This window comes from Emericellopsis atlantica, assembly GCF_019669845.1.
Source record: "Emericellopsis atlantica unplaced genomic scaffold F5Z01scaffold_2, whole genome shotgun sequence".
Classification (NCBI taxonomy): domain Eukaryota; kingdom Fungi; phylum Ascomycota; class Sordariomycetes; order Hypocreales; family Bionectriaceae; genus Emericellopsis; species Emericellopsis atlantica.
The window spans coordinates 644,560-667,592 of NW_025764704.1; the positions used below are offsets into that span (position 1 = coordinate 644,560).

A 23,033-nucleotide genomic window follows, 5' to 3' on the forward strand; every position below is an offset into this window, starting at 1 on the left:
CAGCCATGCCGGGCCCGCGTCCATCCGAGTGGGTGTGTGGGTGACGGATGGCTGGCGTTGGAACCACGCCCATAATCACTTACCCTGCGACACCTATCGACAGTCGCCTGGCGAGAGCACATTCTCTTTGTATGAAGTCAATTTAATGACTGGACAGTCAAGGGCACTGTCAGGTACAATCGTAGTAATTTCAGACGACATTTTAGGCCTGTACGCATAATCTGTAGAACGAAGTGTCATTTCGTGTTAGTGTGTCACTGAGTTGTAGCCGACTGCATCAGATTGAAGGCATCTTTCGCAGGATCAATACCCGTGAATGACTGCGAGAGACATGGTAAAAACTACGAGCAGCTGACCTAGATACCTCCTGTCTGCTGTGAGAATGTCGTTGCATTATATGTGTCGAGGAGCAGCGCTGTCTACAGACAGCGCTCCAACTTCAACTCCGTGGAATGCAGCGCCACCAGGGAAGCACTATCTGAGCTACTCGAAGTTGACCTCTATTGTTCTTACATTCACTGCAAACCCAGAATAGTGGTCGATCCCAAGTAACTAGTGCCTAGCTTCCGTGGTATCCATGCGGGCAGCAGTCAGCTAGGCTGCGGCTCTGTTTCCAGATGCCAGGCGCGCAGATGACCAGCGCTGCATCTGCCAGGCTGTAAGTCGCAATTGATACGCCCATTTGAGCTCTGGAACCCATTGTCTGGCCCGTCGCGGGCAGCCCGAACTAGAGTGCACCATGCCGTTGCCCCTAGTCATCTTGCGTAAAGCTGCGCATGGCTGTGATCCGCGTCGCAGCATGGCATGTCTGCCACATGGGATGCATTGAGAAAGCGTGGCCTATATCTCTTGAGCAACTTTCCGCTCTCGCTCTGCTCTTCTCACAGCCCTCTCCACGAGCTCAACCCTCCCTTCCAAGTCAGACATAAACTGGGATTTCCGCAGCACGGAGCCTTCGTACCAGGCTCGAACCACAGCCTCGCTACGGGACCTCAACTCGGCAGCTTCGGCAGCCTGGCCTATTTGCGTTGCCTCCAGTGCCTTCAAGCGGTCTCTCGTCGCGATCAGAGCTGCACTCTGAGTGGGATCTGGGATGGGCGTATCTTTGACGGAGGTGAGCAAAGAGAGCGTCGACTGGTATTGAGGTGCTGCGGCCAGCACAATAGCGCAGATCGTATCGATGTCAAGTTTCGACGGCGGCTCGGAAGGTGATGCTGCGTGAAACAAGTCTGGTTGCTTGTTATCTAAAGGGGTTAGCCATGGCCTCAGCCACTGCAGGGTTCGCATACAGATTTGCAGTAGAGCATGGTAAACTGGTATTTTCGATAGGATGCCATTAAATCGCCTCTCAAGACTAGCCAGCCTCATAGCCGCCGATTCGTTTTGCGGAACGGCTGGCGATCCAGAATGGCCATGAAGAACATGTTCGATTCGTAACAGTCGCGCTTCCAGCAGATTTAGCGTCGTGAGAGTCGTCTCGTCAACGTCGGTAGCCATAATTGACTGGCGTCGTCGGATTCGTTGAAGGAGGAGAGTCGCAGAACACCTTTCGCACCTGTAGGACAAGAGACCAGCTCCTTGTCTCGGTCAGCCTCAGCGTACAAAACTTCCGCGTCTCTCCGTCTTTGTTGCCATCAAAGTCCAGACGGCAGCCGACAAGGCACAGCGCGCGCCTTGCTTCGGAAGGGAGACGTAATGGCGGGCCTAATTTAGTGGAGCAGCTTGATTGGCCCGCGTGCCCCAGTGACGAACGCCTACATCTCCCTCCCATGCTTCGTAATATTCTTATATCGTGGGATTCGTGGCCTCAAAAAGCTACAGTGACTGTATCAGCTTTGCGTGGTACACGCATCGACACATTGATCAAGGACGTCAAGACGATTCGGATCACAACTCGATTTTGCGACCGCGCGCGGTGCTGCTCCGCATCATTGTCCCTTTGGCCAGGTGCGCCGCAAGTCGACCACGTCGGACGACAGACAGCTTCAGTGGCGGCGCATGAGCAACGGTCACTGCCTGAGCCCTTCGCTACTACAGCGATCGACCCGCGGAGCAATCGGCCGAGCGAGATCTGTGACAGCGAACGCCAACCACCCTCGTTCTGCGACCGTGTGCTATGCCGACGTATTCTACAATCTCGAATGGGAACTCTGCCGGCGGAGATCGAGGCGATATGGCGAGGTACATTGGGAAAATGCATTGATTGAAGAGCACTGGCTAATTGAGGCGCAGAGCTAGACGGCGAGGCGGCAAAGATGCTCGTCCTGGTGGTGGACAGGCGTCCATGGCGAGCAGTGTCGTCAATCTGCTGAACACAAGTACGTACCTGGACCTGAACTGGCAAACGAAGCAACTGACAGTCTGTAGTCGTCGGTGCCGGTACTTTGGCCATGCCCTCTGTCTTGTCCCACACGGGAATTATGCTAGGCATTTTCCTTATCATTTGGTCAGGATTATGCGCCGCCTTCGGCCTCTACCTACAGTCCAAATGCGCGCGGTACCTCGAACGAGGCACGTCGTCTTTCTTTGCGCTTTCGCAGATCACCTATCCCAACGCGGCGGTCATCTTTGATATGGCCATTGCAGTCAAGTGCTTCGGCGTCGGCGTCTCCTACATGATCATCATTGGCGATCTGATGCCTGGTGTCGTAATGGGGTTCATTGATAACGCCGAGAAATCGCCATACCTGGTTGATAGGCATTTTTGGATCACCGCATTCATGCTCTTGGTCATCCCTTTGAGCTTCTTGAAGCGTCTCGACTCGCTCAAGTACACCAGCATCGTGGCGTTGATTTCCATCGGCTATCTCATTGTTTTGGTCATTTACCACTTCCATGTGGACCCACATGCTGCGCCTGAGAACGTTCGCGTAATTCAATGGGCTGGTGCTGTTGAGACGCTGAGCGCATTGCCCGTGGTCGTATTTGCATACACCTGTCACCAGAATGTGAGTCACAGAATTCCACCCTTGCATAGAACGGCATTGCTAATATGTGGCAGATGTTCTCGATCATGAATGAGATCAAGGACAACTCTCAGCCCAGTATCATCAGGGTCATCGGATCCAGCATTGGGCTTGCTGGTATCATCTACATTGTTGTCTCCATCACAGGGTACCTTACCTTTGGAAATGATGTTGTGGCGAACATAGTGTCCATGTGTAAGTCTTCAGGTACATGCGTCCGATCGCGGACAAGACTGACGATGCAAGATCCAACTGGCGTAGCCTCCACCATAGGCAAGGCGGCCATCGTCGTTCTAGTGCTTTTCTCTATTCCACTCCAGGTCCACCCATGCCGGGCGTCTCTCGATGCGGTCCTTAAGTGGCGACCCAACAGGAACAGCCGCAACGCTCAGACGAACGCGAGGGCAGGCTCTCCAATGCTCACTGCATCGGGTGCTCCCAGGAATGATCTTGGGGGGCCGGCAGCCATGTCTGATGGTCGGTTCGCGCTGCTGACCGCCATCATTCTGACCTTGGCGTACATCACTGCTTTGTCTGTGAACAGTTTGGATCGCATGCTGGCTTTTGTCGGCAGCACTGGGTCCACCTCCATCAGCTTCATCCTCCCTGGGCTTTTCTATTACAAGATTAGTGATCCGGACAGCATCCACCACCAGAGCTTGATGAAGGAAGACGACGACATGGACGACAACGGCACTTCGGACGTGGAAGATGCAGGCACTCTTGCCCAGAGCACCCACAGCCTGCACAGCAATGCTTCTGGAAGCAGTGCTTCGCCAGCAACATGGCGATGGCGCCGCAAATGGCGGTGGGACTTTGATCACATCGAACACGGCCTGCTGCGCAAGCTTAGTCTTGGAATAGCCTTCTATGGCATCGTGGTCATGGCCGTGTGTTTGATTATGAACATTTTCATGCAAGCCGGTCATTGAGACAACCATACAGTTTTCTACGAAACCCGAACCTCTCATCCGGCTTTACCGCACGCATATTGTACATATTCACGAGTTTCTTTTTCCTTTTATTTCTACTGTATTGGCATGGCATGAGCGGAGTTTTGATAGCGATCGACGTTGCTCGCTTAGAGGCAGGGCGTTATAGAGTGTTTGGACAATCTCACATCGCAATGTACGCAAAGAATGATACATTATTTGACGTAAACCTTTCATACACGTAGTTATTGTACAACAATAGATTGAACCCGAAACTGCCCGTAGGCTTCATGAAGAACGCCTGCCCATGCTGATACACGATATCGATACAACGCATGCTCTGCCTCAACGGATCCGCACCTTGTCGACCTCCACAGGTGGTTGCCCCTTTGCTGTCGGAGGCTCAAATTTCTTGGGGGGCAGAATGCCAGCCATGCTCAGGATCTTCCACATGCGGTCGGTCGGCTGCGCCCCAACACCAATCCAGTACTTGGCTCGCGATACATCCATCTCGATGTCTTTGTGCAGTTTATCGGGCGCACCGTAGGGGTCGGCTTTGGGAACGGGATCGTATGTGCCCAGAACCTCGAGGGGCTTGGAGTTGCGTGCCGTGCTACAAGCCTTTGTCAGTCCTGAAATGCCACGTTGAAGGGGCGCGCATACCGTGCTTGCGCGACGACAATGTTGTAATGTGGCCAATTGCGCTTGCCGAAGCGCGCCAGACGAATCTTGACAACCATGATGCGTTATGCTTGGACTGATGAACACGGGTGCTTGCTTGGCTGTGATGGACCGTCGCGAAGTTGAAGCGTGGACAATTTTTGGGTTGAACCGTGGCTTAGCCGACGCCACACCCCCCGAGGATCTCATTCATGTGGCTGAAGCCACTTACATGCACATGTGCGAATGATGTCAGTGAGCATTCATGCGTCGTACAAATAATATCGTCACACCTGTCTGTGTGTGAATTGTCGATCATTGTTCTCTCATTCGTTTTTTCTATTTTGGCAGTACTCGTCAAAATGGCTCTCAAGGTAACTTCTTATGCATATCAGGGCGATCCATGCTAAAAATGTTTACTCTAGACACTCGGACCTAAGGCTGCAGCAGCGTTGGATCAAGAGTTGATGAGCACTTGCGCATTCTCAATCGACCAACTAATGGAGCTGGCTGGGCTTTCGGTATCTCAGGCTGGTATGAGATCCGAGTTGAAAGTGGCTTGAGAACCTCGACCACTGACTTGAATCAGTATATCGCGTCCAACCGTTGCACCAGGGGCGCCGCGTGTTGGTAGCCTGTGGTCCCGGCAACAACGGTGGCGATGGTCTCGTAGCAGCCCGCCATCTTTTCTTCTACGGCTATAAGCCCAGCGTCTTCTATCCCAAGCGGAGCAAGAACGAGCTGTATCAGGCGAGTTTCAAATTCTTGTTGATATCATTAATTGTCTACTGACTTTGACAGCGTCTCGCTAAGCAGCTCGAGGATCTGGAGGTCCCTTTTGTTGATGATTTCCCTTCCGCTTTAAAGTCGACAGACCACATTGTCGATGCAATTTTCGGTTCCTTTCACACCTTTTTAACGCGTATCCGTGACCGTCTCTAACTTGATGCAGGGTTCAGCTTTTCGGGTGAAGTTCGCGAGCCTTTCCCTCAGGTCATCAAGTCGCTCGAAGAGACGGACTTGCCAGTCACATCGGTTGATGCTCCGTCTTCATGGGACATTGATAATGGCCCTCCCAATTCTGGCTTGGGTAGTACCTTTATGCCTGCCACACTGGTCAGCCTGACGGCTCCCAAACCACTAGTTAAACATTTCACAGGACGCCACTTTGTTGGTGGGCGGTACGCACCTTGACTCTCCGCCATGACCAACAGTCCTCATGCTGACCTGGAAAAGCTTTGTGCCTCCATACATTGCCAAGAAGTACGACTTTGAGATGCCTGAGTACCAGGGCATGGACCAGGTCGTGGAAGTTCCGCCCAGTGGACAGAAGCTCTGAGAAAATCGTGCTCCTGCCTCTCGAATCCGCACTGGGGGGTCGTGGGGGTGGTGGTTTGCCATGCGAGAAAGAATCACATAAGGCAGCAGCCGCCTCTCATGCTGTTGGGACAAACTGGACTCGGACATCGACCCTCTCGCATTTCGTCTCGCATCACCACGAAATCGGTTGGACAGATGCGTGTAGTCGTCGGACAAGCTTGACAGAACGCAACAAAGATGAGGTATTCCTTCCCGCAGACGATGCAGTGAGCTCTGTGCTGCGTGCACATCTACCGCAGAGACGTAGAGAGCCTCTTCACTCCTGCCTTCTCAATGGCCTCGATGATGAATAGACCATGAGGGACAAGGGCGTTGCAGCCAGAATACGAACTCTCTAGTTCGTTGAGCCTCGACAGAACGTGGCGATGTACTCTCCAATGCGAGCGTGGTCGGGCTTCTTGTGTGACGAGAGGGTCATGGAATACTGCTTACCACGTTGGGCGAGATGGAAAGCTTATGCCGAGTACCACAAGGCAAGCGAAAACGTGTCAGTCCGACGTTGACAGTCGCCACCGCCTGCCAGCACGAGTACCCTGATCCAGGGCAACGTCGCCAAACGTTGAGCAGAGGTGGCAGATCGAAAAATCAGAGAAAAGCATGGCAGGCGTTCCAGGCGCGTGCAGAGAAGTGGCCATAATACAACGGACAAGCCACACCTACGATACGCTGTGGATCTCCCGGTTCTTATTTTCCCCTTCCAGTTCCAGGCTTACAGCCCACAGGCTGTGAACGATATGTGGGTTGATGGGTGGACGTTGAGTGGTTTTACGAGGATTGGGGCCGTCAACGACAGCTGATCCGGAGCAAATGCTCCACGATCATGTACGACAAAGCGGGACGTCTCCTCTTTTCGGTTAGTTGAAAGATCCCCAAAAGCCGGTCATGGCACGTCGTCGGTTCTTTAGCATCGCAGCTGGGCCCCGTATGGCCCCTTTGTCACGTACAAATCGTCGGAGTTTTGTTCCTGTCGCCAATAAATCTGGTGGACGATGGTCGTCGTGGTGAGTTGCGCCTCACCGTCGATCCTACACCAGAAATGCGGAGCGTGGTCCTATGTCCGCCCGCCTGTGCCCCAACCGAAGCAACAGCGTCAATCAGAGCTACGATCGCCCTATCACATGGCTCGCGGAGGATAAAGACCGCATCCCCCACAACAAACGACTGCCATGGACTCGGGGACACCTGTCGCTTTGGGGCAGGCGTGTCACCATGACACAAACCTGAGGTCATCAGAGATGAAAACAAGATGCAATAAGCGAGCATCTTGAAAAAGTGAAAAGGGGTAAAAATGATTGAAATGAGTCGAGCCCGGGGTCCATCCCACCAAGGTCCCTCCCGAGCTTCTAGCCTTAGCCCGTATGTTCTGCCCCTTGGGCTCGACCCCTCACGGCCTTTAGCGGGATATGCCATGGCCCGTTTCCCGGTGTCAGGGCGATCGAGAGTCGAGACTGGAGAAATCTTGCATCTCCAGATCGAAGGTTTCCAAATCGCTGTCTGGGCTCTGACCCAAGCAATCAAGTGGGTAAGGCAGACTGTATTGTACCTAAAAGTAAAATCATTGTTGACGTGCATGCGCACAATGCATGTGTACACCATCAACCTAATTCCAATAGCATTACAAGCTTCGCGAGACCCCTGTGCTTATTAGTCGAAGGCTCTCAACACTGGTCAGTACACGTAACGTCAAAATTGGGTGTCTAGGCCAAGAACCACTAGTCTCGACCCCCTCAGCCTCAGGACTGCCTTCAACGGAGACGTGCATTCCCGAGAAATGGGAAAGCTCTGACTCCACCACGTCGATCAGAAAGATATTCGCAGGAGGAATACTTATCATTGGACGCAAGCCTGCAGATCTACACAGTCGTGCGAAGCCAGGTTGATGCTTACAAGATCGATCTGGTTTTGCTTTGACTGGTTTGTTGCCGTCTGCCTAGTCGCAGCATCAAGACTGACATGGCGATCTGGTTTCAAGCCTTCGCACATGAGCCCGTGGCGACTCGAAGTATTATCTGATTGTTCACAAGCCGTGCCTGCGACACAGCGCACTGAGCATCGACAATGCTTGGGAACACCAACCACAGGGTAGTCAGGAAGGATATGATACACGGATGGCTGATCTGTTTGTCGTTCACATGATTTAGAGCATTATGACTACCCTAGTCACTTCGAAAAACCGACATCCCACGGCTATCAAGATATGAAGGCACTTCCAGACGACTGTGTTCATGAAAGATGCCTAGAAATCTGTGGACGGTACGTGCATTCGTTCGACTTCAGTATCGTTGTACTGGGAGCGCTGTATTTCCCTCGGAGGCTGACACTTCATTGAAAACGAGAGCGCTCCAAGCTTTTTGAAAACACTTACATATCACGACAACCAAGATGCTCTTGGCATCTTTGCCTTTAGATCTTGCTCCCAATATCTCTGAAGTTTCTTACAGGCGTTATTTTCAGCAAGCTATCTTTTTGATCGACCCATCACGCCCTACCTCCAAAGACCACCTCATGACACAGCACGATTGCTCCTCTGCTCAAAGGAGAACACGGCGACTTTGCTTCTGGGGCGATGAGGGATGCTGGCAAGGCAGTGTGATGGCATTCTCACATTCGCGATGACTGCAGCGAAGTGACCGGGGCACCTGTGGTGTACGTAGTAGGGAGTGCTGATGTCGACTTGAACGTCAGTGGCCTCACATCGGATTAGATGCCACAGTACCAATGTTTTACAGGAGAAGCACTAGAACGACACGACCATGCATTACTGGTCCTTCGTGCGTGAAGGCTGATACACCCGTCCCGTCTTCCGCCGCTGACGTCCAGAGACTCCAGACAGGGATACTGCAGAAGTTGCCTTTGAGAGCTTGTAGGTTATGATTGCTTGTGAGCAGCTCAGTGACTGACCTTTCTATCAGGTGCTTGTTCTCTATCTCTCACTGTCTCACGAAAACCGACCCGAATGCCCGCCACTGAAGCCCCGCGACCAGGATTCCAAGTCGCGCAAAGGTGGTCTACTAGACGTTTTTTGGGGTAATATCGCGAGAACGCCAAGGTTCATGTTTGATGGACGAGTCAACGATATGCTTGTTCTCATAGGCCAGCGTCGTTCATGCGGGGAGAGACAAGATGCCGCTCGCTTGGATCATACGTCAACAACACAAACAAAGTTGAAGCGATTGGCGCCTGCTCGTCACGTCGAGCGGCGTAGGGGTCACTCGCGATTCGTGTTTCTGGGGATTTCGGCACGATATCTGGAGGCTGAGCCTGAGGGCCCTCGCCGACCTCACCGGCATCGGCACGGAAGGAGCATCGGCCTGGGCTCCCGGCCGGCTCGTGGGCCCGACACACACACTTGTGTCACACGGCAAATAGCGCGTCAGAACTATACGCAGCACCTCATCTACTACCCAATAGCAGATGCAAACAGGAGATAAGACCAGCCTTGTCCCCGGGTGCGCCATGTTTGTGTGTGGATGGATGGATGGGTGGGATGGACGGATTGTCAGGCGGCAGAACGAACCCCGGTGAATACCCACGTACGCTCGTAGTACTACGTGCTATTAATCAGCAATTGTTGGGTGCAAGTCTTTGACAAGTACGTGCCCGGTAAGCAATGTTGGCGATGGTCTACACTACGATTCACGTCATGTCATCAAACAACCAGACTCTGACGCTGAAGGACATTGGAAAGCTCAGCCTCATGCCAGGGTAGCGTGTTCATTGCGGCATTAAGCCGCACCCAGGCCTTTGCCTGACGATCACAACGGGACATCCGACTGGCGGGTTCTCAGGCTAGGGCTGGTTCCCTTCTCGAAGTCTTCCCAAGGGTTCTGGGTCCCGAGTCCTGACTCCTGACCGCGAACCACACGTCTTCTCGAAGTGTTCCAAGCAGCGCTAGCATACGCCAAGAACGCGGCTTGCATCGGCACCTCGTAACCGATTGATGCTGTCATGCACGGTGCTGACTCGCAGCGCAGCAGCCCCTTACGCTCTCTGCACGTGGATAACTGACATTTCAAAGACTCGCAAACCGCAGAGGCATGTCGGTGATTCTGATGACGGTCTTTTTGACTGTGTTCAGAGGCGGCGCAGCCTGGAAGCACCACGACATTGTGTGGGAGGGCACAGTGCGCAAAGACGTTTGTAAAGGCTGTTATCGAAAACCCCACATAAACTTAACCACATTGGGGTAAGTGGATCGCCCTTATCACTATCCCCGTCACGGCAGCGCTGCATGTCCAAGACGGCATCAGCCGGCTGCCGGCTTGGAAAAAACGCACGGTTGACAGGCCCTTTACGACGCCGGTGACATTGAACGTGCTATACGACTTCGAACGACCAAAACCAACACTTCATCGTCAGGCGAGTCTCTCGGTCTTGAAATTCATTCCCGTCTTGAATTCCCCCGCACCTGGGGTTAGTGTTATGGACACGACCTGGGGACAGCGAAGGCCATGGAGACGCTCCACCCGCGCGACTTGGATGACGGGAGTTCGGGCCAATCATTCGCATTTAGTATTACGTTAAGGTTCGAAAAGTTGATGCCAGCGTTCACCGAGCTCGGAGTAATCGTTGTTTGTGGGCGAGCCATGTGGAGAGGCCGCCGGTGGATATTCATGTATGTAGTCTCAACTACTGCGCTTGCCGCTTATCTTCTGCCCAATACGTCCTTTTAGTCTACACGTAGTGCATGTGTGCTTGGGGTCACCTTGTGCTATAAAGTTGAGGATCCTCTTGCCTTGTGCCATGCCCCATTCTACCCGTCTCCCATCTTCATTCTGCCTCCCAAGTCAGGTGTGCAGGTCCCAAGTGAGACAAGGCCTCAGACACAGACATCGGTTCACAAACACACAAAGGCATCATGGGCTCCAAGGAATTCGAGGGGGACAGCAAGGATGGCCGCGACCTCGAGTCGCCGGTTGCTGAGGCGTCCACCGAGTTCAACCTGGCCGTGCAAGGCCAACAGCTGGAGCGTGGCCTCAAGAGTCGACACATCCAGTTCCTGGCACTCGGTGAGTGGCCGCTCAAGGCCCATGGCAAGGAAGCCCCGTCTAACATAATATCTCAGGTGGTGCCATTGGCACCGGTCTCTTCATCGGTTCCGGCCGCATTCTCGCAGACACCGGCCCAGCTCCCCTGTTCATGGGCTACCTCTCCATGATGCTGGTCGTCTGGTGTGTCATGAACGTCCTCGCTGAGATGGTCACCTATTTGCCCATGCGGGGCATTACCGTGCCTTACTTCGTCAACCGCTTCGTCGACCCTTCGCTTGCCTTCGCCGCCGGGTGGAACTACTGGTATGCCTACGCCATGCTCGTCGGCGCCGAGTCTGTCGCTGCCGGGCTCGTCATCGACTACTGGCAGCCGCCCGTGCACATTGCCGTATGGATTACCATCGTCCTGGTCGTCATGCTGGGACTCAACATGTTTGCGGTGGGCCTCTTTGGTGAAGCAGAGTTCTGGTTCGCCAGCATCAAGTTCATCACCATCATGGGCTTGATCATCGTCGGCTGGGTCATCTTCTTTGGTGGCGCGCCGGACCAGACAAAGGTCCGCGGCTTTACGTACTACGATAATCCAGGCGCATTTAATCCATACCAGGCCACAGGTAGCGCAGGCAACTTCCTCGCCTACTGGCATGCCTTTGCCTCCGCCGGTTTCGCCTTCATCACCTCCCCCGAGCTCATCGCCACTGCTGCTGGCGAGACCGTCGCCCCCCGACGCAACATCCCAAAGGCTGCTCGCCGCTTCGTCTGGCGTCTTGCCGTCTTCTACGGCCTCGGATCCTTCCTCATCGGCGTCATGGTGCCCTTCACTCACCCCCAGCTGCTCGGCAACTCGACCGACGCGCAGAGCAATGCCAGCGCCTCGCCTTTCGTCCTGGGCATCCAGGGTGTCGGCATCCCCGTGTTGAACCACATCATCAACGCCGCTATCCTCACGTCGGCTTGGTCGGCTGGCAACTCCTTCCTGTACTCGGGTTCGCGTGTCCTCTACTCCCTCGCCCTCAAGGGCCAGGCGCCCGCGTTCTTCAGACGCACCAACCGCAACGGCGTGCCTTACTTGGCCGTCCTGGCCACCTGGTGCATCGGTCTCCTCGCGTTCCTCAACGTCTCGAGCTCAGGAGCCACCGTCTTCAACTGGTTCATGAACATCTCCACCATCTCCGGCTACATTGCCTGGATTGTCGTCCTCATCACCTACCTCCGCTTCCGCAAGGCCATGCGCCTCCAGGGCATGTGGGAGCAGCTGCCGTTCAAGACGCCCGCCCAGCCCTACCTGGCCTGCTTCGTCCTCTTCCTCATCTCCCTGCTCACCCTCACAAACGGCTTCCAGATTTTCATACCCCGCAACTGGGACGTGCAGAACTTCCTGGCGGCCTACATTACCATTCCCATCTTCCTGGTGCTATACCTCGGTCACAAGGCGTTCACCCGCACGCCGTTCTTCATTCCTGCAAGCGAGATCGACTGTGTATCGGGCAAGAGGGAGATGGACGAGATGGCTGCGACCGACATTGTGCCCGTCGCCAAGAACTGGGTGCAGAGGGTCTGGTACTGGATTGCTTAAGCTGGACGGCAAGGATGAATGGTGCACGCTCGAAACATACTCTACATGTGAATCAGATACCCAGATGTTGTACTTTGAAGCGCTCCCGAACCCCTTTTCTTGTGCCGCGCGAAACACGAATGCTTGTGAAACTGCCATAGTAGCCTTGAGTGGTCGTATAAGCATTGGGAGCTTGTGAAAAACATGTTGGCACTCTGTGAGGAGTAGGCTCAGCACTGGTCGTAGGCTGTTTGATCAACATGGTCGCCAAGCCCAATCACTGGAATTTGCTCTCGGCGCTACACGCTGCTCGACACGTTCTCACGCAGAGGCACTGGCTCGCGGCGACCTGAAATGACGTAGCATAATCGGCGCGACTACTTGCTACTGCTGCTTCATTGTGTTGATCACGACTGTACCGTGTAATTACGTGGCTGTCGAACAGCCTTTGGTCAGGGGAGGCTCAGGTCAGGCCGGCTGAGACTGCGAGGCTTGTGTTTAGTCGGGCTGGTCATGGTCTGCTTCGCGGTCGCATGTAGCACATCGCGTTTCACCACCTGAGGAGATAACTGAGCGTGGAGTGCACTGAAACGAGGAAACCGTCTGGTAGTTGCGTAGTAATACTGAAGATCTATTGACAATGTTCTTCGACTCGGAAATATGTGATGATGTGGGTGACCCAACGCGCACGTGCATGAGCACCGGCCCGGCGGGATGCATCCTTCCTCCTTTCCCTTCCTTCCCCAGAATTGACGGGAGTTGAACATCGACATGAACTGAGGAAAAATCAAGCCACCAATATGGAGGGGCTGTTTCCCGTCGCGCCTGCTGTCAGTGTCATAGAAGAAGAAAAAAAAATCATTTCATTAAATTGCCCCTGCATCGCGTGACGCAGGAACAATCTGCACTAGATCTGCCGCCACCCAATCAGATAGCGTCGCATCCTCCCAGCTGAAATTGTGCAGACCTTGAGGCGCTTCGGGCTGCAGGATGGCCTGCCTTCCTTTCGCGGATCTTGATTCCTCGAGCTAATTAGACGGCCACGTCTTGGCCTCATTTCGTCGAGTCGGTTCGTCTCTGCGGCGATTGCTTCGACAAGACGCTCTGCTCGCTCGAGGCGCGCGCACGCGGAGCAGGTCGTAAAATTCAAGACCCGGCCCCCTTGCGTTGGAAAGCGCGCGCGTCGCATCGCCGCTGGCCGCGAAAAATCCACGTGACTGGATCTGGATTGAGGGGGGGAGGACCGTGGATGCGCCAAGACGGGAGACTGATCTATTAGGTATTTCATCGCAATTTTGAGACGCAGGCGGCAGGCTTGTTCGTGCTGGGCTCTCTCGCTGGTCAAGGGAGAGAGACGCAGGCGCATAGTAATCAATGAGTGCTCATCAAGGCCAAACAAGTGCTCAGTAACGCACAACGAATTCAGACAGAGCTCACTATTGAGTATCCCTAATTAGTAGGCACATAGCGCGACATCGCCCGTAACGACACAGAATACGGATACGCGCACTTCTGAAGTAATTACCGAGACAAGCATGCGTGGATCCCCCAGAGTTTGACCTCCACCAACGGAATGTGGGAAGCCAATGCCCACTCTGCTTGTCACTTGGACAACCACGCTCGCTTCCAGCGGTGCATAGGGCAGGGATCACGACGAATAGGCTTGAGGAGACATGAGTCAAGTGGCCACTAGGAACAACGAGTGGACAGAAGGGGAAGTGAATTGGAGGCTGCCCGCCCAGCCGCCAGCGCAGAGTCAGACGCCAGCTCAGACAGTCAATTTCGGCCGTCTGGCTGGGGGCAGCCCACCGCACCGGCCCACGACACTCAAGAGGTTGCGACTCCTTCTCCTCGCGTTTCACACCCCTTCTCACTCTTCACCTCGTACGTCCGTTGTGATACCAGACTTCGTTGGCAAAGTCTCAAAGTGCTCTGCTACTTGACCGCTAGCGGCCCCTCTGCTTTCTCTCTCTCTCTCTCTCTTACAGGCACTCACTCACACTCACTCATTCTCGGATATCGATTATCCCTCACTTTCGTTACCTGTGTCGCGACAATACCTTCCATCCTTATACGCGAAAAGACCAAGTCAAAATGCAGTTCTCTAACTTGTTCCTGGCCATCCTGCCAGCTCTGGCTCTTGCCAGCGAGGGTCCCAGCACCTCAACCTGCACCTCGACTACCACCCTCACCAAGACTTTGACTCTCTCGTCCGCGCACACCGTCACCTCTTCCGTCGCGGTGAACAGCACTACGCCCATCTCCACGCCTACTTCCTCCTCTTACACGATGGTGTCATCTTCCGATCTCACCAGCCTTCCCGTGGAGACAAGCACGAGCTCTGGCGAGGAACCAGCCACCGTGACTGACGATTCTGGCGCTTCCGGCGCTGTGTCCGCCGGCAAGGTCATCCTGGCCGGTGTCATGGGCATGGTTGTTGTTGGTATGATGTAAAGCTGTCTACTGCTTTGCAGTGGGCATAGGGGGGCCATGGCTCGACCTAGGGTCGACGGCGATTTTACTTGTTCTTTCTTGGCGCACGATAACGACGGCAACGACAACAGACGACATTTGACGACCTCGCAAAGGGAGCCGGCTGTTGAACGATACACTACGACGATATCGAGATTATAATACCTTCTGTGGGGCTGCATACACACAGCCGACAACGTTACGCCCCGCGTAATGTCTTGTCTTATTCGACCTTCCAGCTTTCAGATCAGCACGAGGGTAGACGGACTGCCAGCTCGCCAAAGAACCTGTTCTTTTCATCTTCAACATACTTAGCATACACACATCCTTCACGCCTCTAGGGGGCGTCTTCAGGTTTTCATCTTTGGCGAGCTGCGGTCCCGTCTTGGAGATGCGCATCATCCTCTCGGGCTTTGGCTGGCTCTTTATAGCTTTTAGGACAAACACCTCCTCTTTCATTTGATCAGTGGAAGACCAGGAGGCGGGGACGATGTCTTCTTCGATACATGTTGATTCTACTTATTTCCTCTTCACTTCATACGATACCCCCTTTTTGGCTCACGGAGAGAGTCCGGATTACCCTGCCGCTCGACTCTCCCGACCAGCGGGGGCGGGTTGACCGGCAGGTTCGCCAGGGCCCCCGTTCTGCGGGCTCTGCACTTGCATTCAGTGTGCGATATGTTTTCATGATGGGCGTTTTCATGATGGGCTTTTAGAGCGCTGGAGCTGGCTTGGGTAGATACTTGCGCGAGTAATCCAGTACACACATGCTTGCCATCTCACTGTATGCTCTCGGGTGATATCGTGTCATCATTAGTTACAAGCTTGATGATACATTTGTACAGTTTTCGCATGTGCCGCATGCTGTGTTATGAGAAGGCATCGTCTATGAATCTCGAAATCCTGAAAAAGCGCCCGCTATGCTCGATATGTCGGTAACGTGCCGACTGCTTTACTCCGTCCGCTGGGTTTCGATGCGCTTCGCAAATTGGCTCCACACATAGTCTGGTGAATAGAAGAAGCCTCTGCGGCTCTTGATGGTGTACACGCCTTCGTCCTCGTTCAGTCGCACTCTGTGCCTTCGGCAGAGCTCATCCAGGGATGGTAGATGCCAGTTTTTCGGTATCGGCCGATTTTGGCCTTGCAGTCGTAAGCTGTGTATGCGGTGCCATGCTTTGATAGGTATGCAGATGGCATGTTCGTTGAAGAAATCTGTGATTTTATCCTCGAGCTCTGGTCAAAGGGTCAGCCGAGGGACGCTCTCTCGCCATCCGGGTGATGCCTACCTCCCAGTGTCATGGGAACAGCAGGCTGCAAGGAGAAATGGCCCCAGTGGAACCCGCCGCGGACTAGCCATAGACCTTTTGGCACAGGCGTTCCTGCGTCGTCAGCATCGTGTCTCGTGTCACGGTACCTTAAGAAACTGAGCCCGCGCGAAGTACCTTCATCAATCTTGTATACTAGGCCTGGGGGCTTTCGTTTGTACCCATGAAGCATCATCCTCTGGAAGTGCAAGTCATCCATGAACATGCTCAACCCGTTTGGCACTGTCGACGATCAGTTGTGGCCTTTCAACATCCTCCGTACGCGCAGGTTCAACCAACCATTCTTCTCCTCCCAAATCTCCCGTCGCCCCTGAAAGTCTTTCGGAAAGACTCTGAGCGCGCCAATATCAAGGGTTTTCGCCAGTCGGTCCCATTTTTCGGTCTTGCTTTTCCATTGTTCGAGCTGTTGCTCATAGCTTTCGGTAGCACTCGGCTCGGTGCCAATGGCTTGGATCTGTGCTTTGACCCTCTCCGCCTCTGACATTGGAATCTCCTCCTTGACCTCGGGCTTTTCAATCCATCCCTCTGGAAGCTCTGTCCTGATGTCATAACCGCCTTGCCATTCTGGTTGCTCTGGCCTGCGAGGCCGCAGGATCATGCGCGCCCTGGGATGTTGATCGTACGCCGGGCGGTACGCTGTACGAGGGAACTGATGGAAGACCTTTGACCGTATTTGATGCGTTGGTAGTCGGATCGATGACGGCGGCATGGCTGTGCGAGATGTGGTGACTTTCATGTGTGCACCATCAATGGCGAAATTGATCAGGTGAGGATGATGATGATGAGAATGAGCCAATCACGTGCAGATGTGGATCAGACGCGACGGTCCGGATATATGACTAAGGGCAAAAACTGTTTCTGCTAACCCTGAACCGGCTCTGCGATAGGATGTTCCAACTTTGGGGGCCTTCAACTATTCTCTTGTCACTTCCACACCAAAACAATACCAGTTGTTTCGGCACTTGCGATTACACTGCAACAAGAGCAACCGACGACCCAAGGTCTTGTTTGATCTCAGCTTCTCTAAGATCAACTGGCTTAATGGCGCGATGCTAGATTGACGTCTCTGCACTCCAAGGGTTTGATGCACATGGTGGGTTAATTCTTGATATTTGGCCCAGACAACTTCACCTGTTTCCGAACCAACATCACAAGCAAATCATACTCACGAGGAGGATTCCTAACCCTTAAGAAACAAGTACTTGGTCGTTCTCTCTTCTTAATGCGCCCCAGCAGAGTATTTGTATTCCATGGCCGGGCGGTTGAAGATCTTGAACTCGCGGGGCTTACTGTGTAAAGCCTCCGTAGCCGCAAAGTAAGTCTTATGGTAACACTTGGTCATGAAATTGTATGATCGGTCATTGCCACTCAATCCCAACGGCTTCGGTCGGGGAGGTGGGTATGCACGAACCGCCTTCATCCAGTAAATGTCGTTGTTCCAGGTCTGCACCAAGCGGATCTCGCCAGGGTTCTCAAACGACTGGTACACTTCAAAGACGGTGCAGTTTTCCTCCTCCTCGGTCACCATGTCGTACACGGACTCCAGAGCCTCAAGGAGCTTGAGCACATTCTCAGGCTCGATGAACACGGTGACGTGAAGGCTGAACCCGTCGTCGGAAGACATGATGAAAGGCAGGTGGGCTTGGTGAATGAGACGAAAATTATTGATTCTTCTGAGGAATTGTGTGCAATATTCGAAGATGGGTGATGCTTGCTCGGCACCTTGAAATAGACCTGTGGTTCTCACGCAGGCATATATGTTCCTGGGAATCGCATGGTCGTCTTGCCGCATCCCAGAACTAGTCTCCTCAACGTCACATTGTCATGAAAGCGCCGACAGGATCATTCGATGAAACGACCAAGGAGTCATTCGGAGAGTTTGAGTTGTAGATCAAGTACTTCCAGGACTTGTGTGATGTGGTCACCGATCAAACTCCCATGATTGGGCCTTCCTTCGACGCTGCGAGGATGGAGGATCAGCATTCCAGGGGCTATGGTTCCAAAACATAGAACGGTGCCAAGCTTAGAAAGCTCCTAAAGAGGGGACCGCTGAATCATCTGCGGTAACGAGTTGCATGCGTCGTGGAGAAGCAAAGTGACTTCGTATTGCCAGAGTGACTTGTATTTGTCTGGTGGCTTCATAAGTCCGATTCGGCAGTCCGAGCGATACCCGTCATCGTGGCTGGGGTTGGCACTTGGCACCTACTCAGGGGATTTAGACCCCTGATGATTGACCCCCGTATGCATCCACGACAACCAGGTTATGGTAGCGACTATTTGGCTCGATAGTAGAGTCCACTATGCGGGTAGATTTATGTATGAATGGCGTATGGCTTCATGCCACATGCAGGCTACATGTACAGTTACAGTGTACCCCTGCTCTGTGGAAACAGCAGGCGAATAGGAACTACTGTATAATGCTCTTCGTCACAAGCCGTGCAGGATGATACATGAGCTACAGTCAGGATAACGCTGCTCGCTGACATTCGTTGTCCATGATCCTAGTTACACGTAGGGATCTGATATAAGCATCTCGAGTCTGTGTATGCCCATACATGCTGACGATTCACTTGGGTCAGAAGCATCCGATTAGCATCCGATTAGCGTCCGAGGCCCTCGGTCGATTTATACGATTGACTGAGCAATGAACGCCGGTGGAATGATTGGAGGACCACGCCATCAAGAAATGTTAGATTATGCGTGGAGTTTTCACAGCACACTTGGTCTGCTGGTGAAGAGCCTAGTACTCCTCCTGAAGGCGTGACACTAGCTGTTGTGCCCATGCTTCCAAAACGCCTGCCACAAATTCCTTTGTATAATGCTTGTAGCTGAATGAAATTTCCAGAGTTAACTGGTCCTTCCATGAGTGTGATCGACAAGACCTGTTGCGCAGCCGTCAGTCGGATGCTTCTGAATGGGATGTTCCGTTTCTCACAGCTTTGGGGTGCTCTCATCCGTCACAAGTTGATACTCCTCTAATTTGAAGGTTCGGCGACCGTTCTGTTGGTATGTGCCATCTAACTGATTACTGCCTGGTGGATCAGACACATAGTTCAAGCTCAATCCAAGCTTGGAGGGCTCCTTGTTGACTTCTGCCCTATTAGGAGTTAACAAGGTTCATAGTGTCGTAGACACGAGACTCACATGGCCATTTGCAGAATGAACCCCGTGGCTTGCCGGCGCATCTCGGCCCCAGCAGCGACGTCTTTTCGTTCGGCCAACGACGCCCAATTCTGCTGAATATGCTTAGCAGCGCTCCAAAGGGACTCCTTGCCAGAACCATCCGCGGCAAGCTGTGTCACTGGCAGCTTCATCATCTCCAGGCCAACCGCAGCGCCCACGAACTGGTTGCGATCAGACCAGGGCTTCTGCAGATTCCGCGCTCGAAGATCGTAACCCGAGATTACTGTCAAAGCGTCTTCTTCGCAAGGCTGTGCCTTGCTGTACACGGTTTGAAGAAGGGCTGCCTGCACGATCCCAGTGAGTTTGACGCCGTGCTTCCGCGCAATATATTTCAAGCTCTGGAGGAAGTTGTCCTTCTCAAACGTATGCATGACAACACCGGTTCCATGCCGCGATGTGGCGTTTCCACCCAGGGGTGGGAGAGGAATCTATCAATTAAACGCTGTTCAAGAAGATTCCAGGGGCTATTTGAGCAACATACCTCCTTGGGCATATTGTTCAACTGTTCTACAACCTCGTCGGAGATGATTGCTGCGTCTAGCGCCGAAGGAGCTAGGCGCTGAGTCTCCTCCCCCCAATGGTACGACTCCGAGGTTGGCTTAACGAGACTTTGCAATATCAAGTTGAGCAATGTCCGCAGGCCAGCTCCGTCTACCAGGGTGTGATGCACGTGAAGGAGCAAGTCGAAGCTGACAATGTTGTCAATGGCCACCTGGTCAGGATGTACGATCAGGTAAAGCAAGGCATAGTCGCCCGTTGCTGTGGGCAAGACAACATCGCGGCTCAGCTTGTCGTGCTGGCCGATCCAACCTTCAGAGCTCTGGACGAGGTGAACCGTCCTTTCGAGCCATTGTGAGACTTGATTGGCGTCCTCGACTGGGTAGACTAGCTCCTTGCCGTTGTGGACTTGCGCTGCCACGGTAGGATGGCACCATCGCGTAGCAGCGAATGCTTGTTGGACACTGGATTTCAGCTCATCGACAGTGGTGCAAGTCTCATCCAGATGTTCGATGGAAACTTTGGCACCCAAGTATGGACAGTTGTGGCCTTGCGCATGCTCATTGAGCATTGCGAGCACGAACTCGCCCGTGGCCAAGGGGCGTGAAATAACATCGGATCCATGGATGGTTTGGGACTTGTTCCAGGGATGGAAGACCGGTCGAGTGGCCATGTTCAACATGAACTCAGATTGCTGCCGAAGATAGTCGATGAGTGTCTTTGAGGTCGGGAATATGAGTCTCTTGCACATGTGTTTGAGAGCTGAAATGCTGTCGCAATTTCTGTCTTCCCTCACACTAACATGATCCATGGAAATACAGGAAATTCGCCGAACTAGTTATCTGTGTAAGTCGGGATTGAGGCGCGATGAGGGTCGTTGATACGCCTAATAATTCCCCGAATATAATCTATCAAATCCACAATGGTCCGGGCCTCCAAAGGACATGCATGTCAGCTGCACGAAAGATTGCTGAGCTGCAGACGACTCATACATCGGTATCCCCAGTCCGGCCTATTGCGTTTTGAAAAAAATGGTCAACCAACGAGTATCGATTACACCCCTGAAGCATGAGCAGGCTCGGAATCAGCCGGTTCGGCCGAAGCGGTTCATCGCAAACCACATGCGGATACTGATCCGTAGTTTGGCGTTATCTATCTGCATTCTGCATTCTGCAGCCAAGCCTTCAGCCCGAGGCTGATGTTGTAGTGTCCAGTCGTGTACATAGTAACAAGTCAAAACATGGGCACCCGGAGCTAATGTTCGAGACGATATGCCGCTTTGCCGAGAACATGTGCCTGTGGGCATATAATTATATCACCCCTTTGATCCAAGCTGTGGTTGTGAGTTGCAACCTTCCGTCCACTACTTTCAGCATGTTCGTGACGTTGCCCAGCCAGGGGCTTTCGCAACGTCCGTGGGTCTTCCCAGCACTTGTTTTGGTTCTCGTTCTTATACTGCGCCGTTTGGTACTCAGTTACTCCTACCGCCGGAAAGCCCACTCGAACGGATGCTGTCCACCTCCATCCAGTCCTGATCCAACTGGTCGTCTGGGACTCTTTCAGATCCGCAAGATCATCCAAGCCAAGAAACAGCGACGGCTGCCGAATGTCTTCTCCTCCGTGTTTGATGACGCCGGTCAAGGTGTGCACACTATCGCTCATCACGTCCTTGGCAAAAAATCATACTGGACGAGGGATCCAGAGAACGTGAAGACCATTCTCTCCGCCAACTTTTCCGACTGGCAACTTCCTGCAGCTCGGGTGACCGCCTTCAATCAGTGCTGGGGCGGTGGCATCTTTGGCGCTGATGGTCACCAGTGGAAACACTCCCGCGCCTTGCTCCGTCCAGCGTTTGGACGCAGCCAGATTCAGGACATTGAGCTGATCGAAAACCACTTTCTCAGTCTCGTCAAGCGGATTCCCGAAAACGAGGTCTTTGACTTGACCGACTTGTTTCCTATGTTCACCATGGATATCGTGACGGACATGCTCTTTGGGGAGACAACAGGCTGTCTCGACCCATCCAAGGCGGAAGAAGGCCAGAAGTTCGCTTCCTTCTTCAACTACATTATGCAGAGAATGTCTATGCGGCTATCTGCACCACTTCTTGCCATGCTTCCCGACTTCAAGCTCAAAAGGGCCGTCAAGTTTGTCTATGAGTTTGCCGACTACTTTATTGATGGGGCGCTGAAGCGCCGTGCTGGTGGCAGGAACGTTATTGACCACGAATCGCATCCTGGGAAGAGAAAACACTGCTTTCTTGACGAGATAGCCACCGACGGAGAGTCTGCTGAGGCACTGCGTGGTGAGATGCTGAGCACAATGGTTGCAGGTCGCGACACAACTGCCTCCCTCCTCGGCATCCTGTGGTGGCACCTCCCTCGCAGACCCGACATTCTCAGCAGAATTCGCGAGGAGGTTGCATCTCTGGGAGGGAGCCCTCCTGATGCGAAAGCAATGAAGGACCTGAAATACTTGGAAAAGGCTGTCAACGAAGGTGCGTGTACTTCCAGCGGTCCCTCTCGAGCTCGAAGGACAACGAATGGCTAATTCGAGGACAGTCCTACGTCTCTACCCTATCAATCCGATCAACTCAAGGACCGCCCGTGTCGATACAATACTCCCTCGAGGAGGAGGTGAAGATGGCATGTCACCAATCTTCATTGCCAAGGGCGAGACTGTTGTATTCAGCTCCTTGGCAATGCATAGGAGAAGGGACATCTTTGGCGAAGATGCCGGCATCCTCAACCCGGATAGATGGGACACAAAGAGACCCTCGACGTAGGTCCCCGTACTCACTCTCACGCTGTTGCCGCACCATGCTAACACTCCATAGCTGGGAATACATACCCTTTGGTGGCGGACCACGGCTGTGTCTCGGTCAGCAACTGGCGCTGCTCGAAGTGGCGTATACGACCGCTCGGCTGGTGCAGACATTTCCCAGCATCGAGCCTATCGGTGGCGATGTGTTTGTGGGACAGTTTGCGATGGCGTTGACAAGCGGAGATGGGTGCAAGGTCCGCCTTAGCAGGGCATAGGAAACTCATTCGCCGAGAGGATGTGGAAGACAA

The 23,033-nt window shown here is 53.4% G+C and overlaps 10 protein-coding genes across 10 annotated transcripts; 5 read left to right on the top strand and 5 right to left on the bottom strand.

Annotated features, from left to right (window-relative positions):
• Positions 1–530: 530 nt before the first annotated feature.
• Positions 531–1,709, bottom strand: F5Z01DRAFT_200512 (uncharacterized protein). The gene is made up of 2 exons (XM_046258085.1): positions 1,290–1,709; positions 531–1,229 (listed from the first exon to the last, which is right to left on the bottom strand). Exons 1-2 carry the CDS (start codon positions 1,495–1,497, stop codon positions 841–843), a joined length of 597 nt encoding a protein of 198 aa, XP_046122443.1. The 5' UTR covers positions 1,498–1,709; the 3' UTR covers positions 531–840.
• A 58-nt stretch (positions 1,710–1,767) lies between these two features.
• F5Z01DRAFT_643470 (transmembrane amino acid transporter protein-domain-containing protein) lies at positions 1,768–4,125 on the top strand. Its single transcript, XM_046262715.1, has 5 exons — positions 1,768–2,181; positions 2,233–2,318; positions 2,368–2,948; positions 3,002–3,161; positions 3,213–4,125. Exons 1-5 carry the CDS (start codon positions 2,117–2,119, stop codon positions 3,896–3,898), a joined length of 1,578 nt encoding a protein of 525 aa, XP_046122444.1. The 5' UTR covers positions 1,768–2,116; the 3' UTR covers positions 3,899–4,125.
• F5Z01DRAFT_643474 (ribosomal protein S16) lies at positions 4,126–4,776 on the bottom strand. The gene is made up of 2 exons (XM_046262716.1): positions 4,562–4,776; positions 4,126–4,511 (listed from the first exon to the last, which is right to left on the bottom strand). The coding sequence occupies exons 1-2, from the start codon at positions 4,636–4,638 to the stop codon at positions 4,244–4,246; spliced, it is 345 nt and encodes a 114-aa protein (XP_046122445.1). The 5' UTR covers positions 4,639–4,776; the 3' UTR covers positions 4,126–4,243.
• Positions 4,777–4,920: 144 nt separating this feature from the next.
• F5Z01DRAFT_679124 (YjeF N-terminal domain-containing protein) lies at positions 4,921–5,897 on the top strand (the record flags this gene model as incomplete). The annotated part of the gene is made up of 6 exons (XM_046265498.1): positions 4,921–4,932; positions 4,984–5,092; positions 5,148–5,308; positions 5,360–5,456; positions 5,511–5,739; positions 5,795–5,897. The coding sequence occupies 6 exons, from the start codon at positions 4,921–4,923 to the stop codon at positions 5,895–5,897; spliced, it is 711 nt and encodes a 236-aa protein (XP_046122446.1).
• A 4,807-nt stretch (positions 5,898–10,704) lies between these two features.
• Positions 10,705–12,721, top strand: F5Z01DRAFT_200276 (amino acid permease/ SLC12A domain-containing protein). The gene is made up of 2 exons (XM_046258083.1): positions 10,705–10,947; positions 11,004–12,721. The coding sequence occupies exons 1-2, from the start codon at positions 10,797–10,799 to the stop codon at positions 12,503–12,505; spliced, it is 1,653 nt and encodes a 550-aa protein (XP_046122447.1). The 5' UTR covers positions 10,705–10,796; the 3' UTR covers positions 12,506–12,721.
• A 1,857-nt stretch (positions 12,722–14,578) lies between these two features.
• F5Z01DRAFT_632602 (uncharacterized protein) lies at positions 14,579–14,938 on the top strand (the record flags this gene model as incomplete). The annotated part of the gene is made up of 1 exon (XM_046261869.1): positions 14,579–14,938. The coding sequence occupies one exon, from the start codon at positions 14,579–14,581 to the stop codon at positions 14,936–14,938; it is 360 nt and encodes a 119-aa protein (XP_046122448.1).
• An 806-nt stretch (positions 14,939–15,744) lies between these two features.
• On the bottom strand, positions 15,745–17,039 carry F5Z01DRAFT_643485 (uncharacterized protein). Its single transcript, XM_046262717.1, has 3 exons — positions 16,561–17,039; positions 16,243–16,503; positions 15,745–16,189 (listed from the first exon to the last, which is right to left on the bottom strand). The coding sequence occupies exons 1-3, from the start codon at positions 17,015–17,017 to the stop codon at positions 15,909–15,911; spliced, it is 999 nt and encodes a 332-aa protein (XP_046122449.1). The 5' UTR covers positions 17,018–17,039; the 3' UTR covers positions 15,745–15,908.
• A 177-nt stretch (positions 17,040–17,216) lies between these two features.
• Positions 17,217–17,893, bottom strand: F5Z01DRAFT_643488 (uncharacterized protein). Its single transcript, XM_046262718.1, has one exon. The coding sequence runs from the start codon at positions 17,807–17,809 to the stop codon at positions 17,501–17,503; it is 309 nt and encodes a 102-aa protein (XP_046122450.1). The 5' UTR covers positions 17,810–17,893; the 3' UTR covers positions 17,217–17,500.
• A 1,069-nt stretch (positions 17,894–18,962) lies between these two features.
• Positions 18,963–20,996, bottom strand: F5Z01DRAFT_201089 (uncharacterized protein). The gene is made up of 4 exons (XM_046258086.1): positions 19,946–20,996; positions 19,426–19,892; positions 19,217–19,378; positions 18,963–19,163 (listed from the first exon to the last, which is right to left on the bottom strand). Exons 1-4 carry the CDS (start codon positions 20,771–20,773, stop codon positions 19,022–19,024), a joined length of 1,599 nt encoding a protein of 532 aa, XP_046122451.1. The 5' UTR covers positions 20,774–20,996; the 3' UTR covers positions 18,963–19,021.
• Positions 20,997–21,336: 340 nt separating this feature from the next.
• On the top strand, positions 21,337–23,000 carry F5Z01DRAFT_670242 (cytochrome P450; the record flags this gene model as incomplete). Its single annotated transcript, XM_046264532.1, has 3 exons — positions 21,337–22,459; positions 22,524–22,743; positions 22,799–23,000. The coding sequence occupies 3 exons, from the start codon at positions 21,337–21,339 to the stop codon at positions 22,998–23,000; spliced, it is 1,545 nt and encodes a 514-aa protein (XP_046122452.1).
• Positions 23,001–23,033: the final 33 nt, after the last annotated feature.

What these genes read in the sequence shown, in the direction of transcription:
- F5Z01DRAFT_200512 (XM_046258085.1), bottom strand. Translation starts at nt 1,497, where the DNA reads ATGGCTACCGACGTTGACGAGACGACTCTCACGACGCTAAATCTGCTG. An exon ending in CCATGCTCTACTGCAAATCT is followed by an intron (nt 1,230 to 1,289) that starts GTATGCGAACCC and finishes ACAAGCAACCAG; the next exon opens with ACTTGTTTCACGCAGCATCA.
- F5Z01DRAFT_643485 (XM_046262717.1), bottom strand. Translation starts at nt 17,017, where the DNA reads ATGAAAGTCACCACATCTCGCACAGCCATGCCGCCGTCATCGATCCGA. An exon ending in GATTTGGGAGGAGAAGAATG is followed by an intron (nt 16,504 to 16,560) that starts GTTGGTTGAACC and finishes GATCGTCGACAG; the next exon opens with TGCCAAACGGGTTGAGCATG. An exon ending in TGTTCCCATGACACTGGGAG is followed by an intron (nt 16,190 to 16,242) that starts GTAGGCATCACC and finishes CCCTTTGACCAG; the next exon opens with AGCTCGAGGATAAAATCACA.
- F5Z01DRAFT_643470 (XM_046262715.1), top strand. Translation starts at nt 2,117, where the DNA reads ATGCCGACGTATTCTACAATCTCGAATGGGAACTCTGCCGGCGGAGAT. An exon ending in GATCGAGGCGATATGGCGAG is followed by an intron (nt 2,182 to 2,232) that starts GTACATTGGGAA and finishes ATTGAGGCGCAG; the next exon opens with AGCTAGACGGCGAGGCGGCA. An exon ending in CGTCAATCTGCTGAACACAA is followed by an intron (nt 2,319 to 2,367) that starts GTACGTACCTGG and finishes GACAGTCTGTAG; the next exon opens with TCGTCGGTGCCGGTACTTTG.
- F5Z01DRAFT_643474 (XM_046262716.1), bottom strand. Translation starts at nt 4,638, where the DNA reads ATGGTTGTCAAGATTCGTCTGGCGCGCTTCGGCAAGCGCAATTGGCCA. An exon ending in ATTGTCGTCGCGCAAGCACG is followed by an intron (nt 4,512 to 4,561) that starts GTATGCGCGCCC and finishes AAAGGCTTGTAG; the next exon opens with CACGGCACGCAACTCCAAGC.
- F5Z01DRAFT_201089 (XM_046258086.1), bottom strand. Translation starts at nt 20,773, where the DNA reads ATGGATCATGTTAGTGTGAGGGAAGACAGAAATTGCGACAGCATTTCA. An exon ending in TGAACAATATGCCCAAGGAG is followed by an intron (nt 19,893 to 19,945) that starts GTATGTTGCTCA and finishes TTTAATTGATAG; the next exon opens with ATTCCTCTCCCACCCCTGGG. An exon ending in TTCATTCTGCAAATGGCCAT is followed by an intron (nt 19,379 to 19,425) that starts GTGAGTCTCGTG and finishes AACTCCTAATAG; the next exon opens with GGCAGAAGTCAACAAGGAGC.
- F5Z01DRAFT_200276 (XM_046258083.1), top strand. Translation starts at nt 10,797, where the DNA reads ATGGGCTCCAAGGAATTCGAGGGGGACAGCAAGGATGGCCGCGACCTC. An exon ending in CATCCAGTTCCTGGCACTCG is followed by an intron (nt 10,948 to 11,003) that starts GTGAGTGGCCGC and finishes ATAATATCTCAG; the next exon opens with GTGGTGCCATTGGCACCGGT.
- F5Z01DRAFT_643488 (XM_046262718.1), bottom strand. Translation starts at nt 17,809, where the DNA reads ATGGTGACCGAGGAGGAGGAAAACTGCACCGTCTTTGAAGTGTACCAG.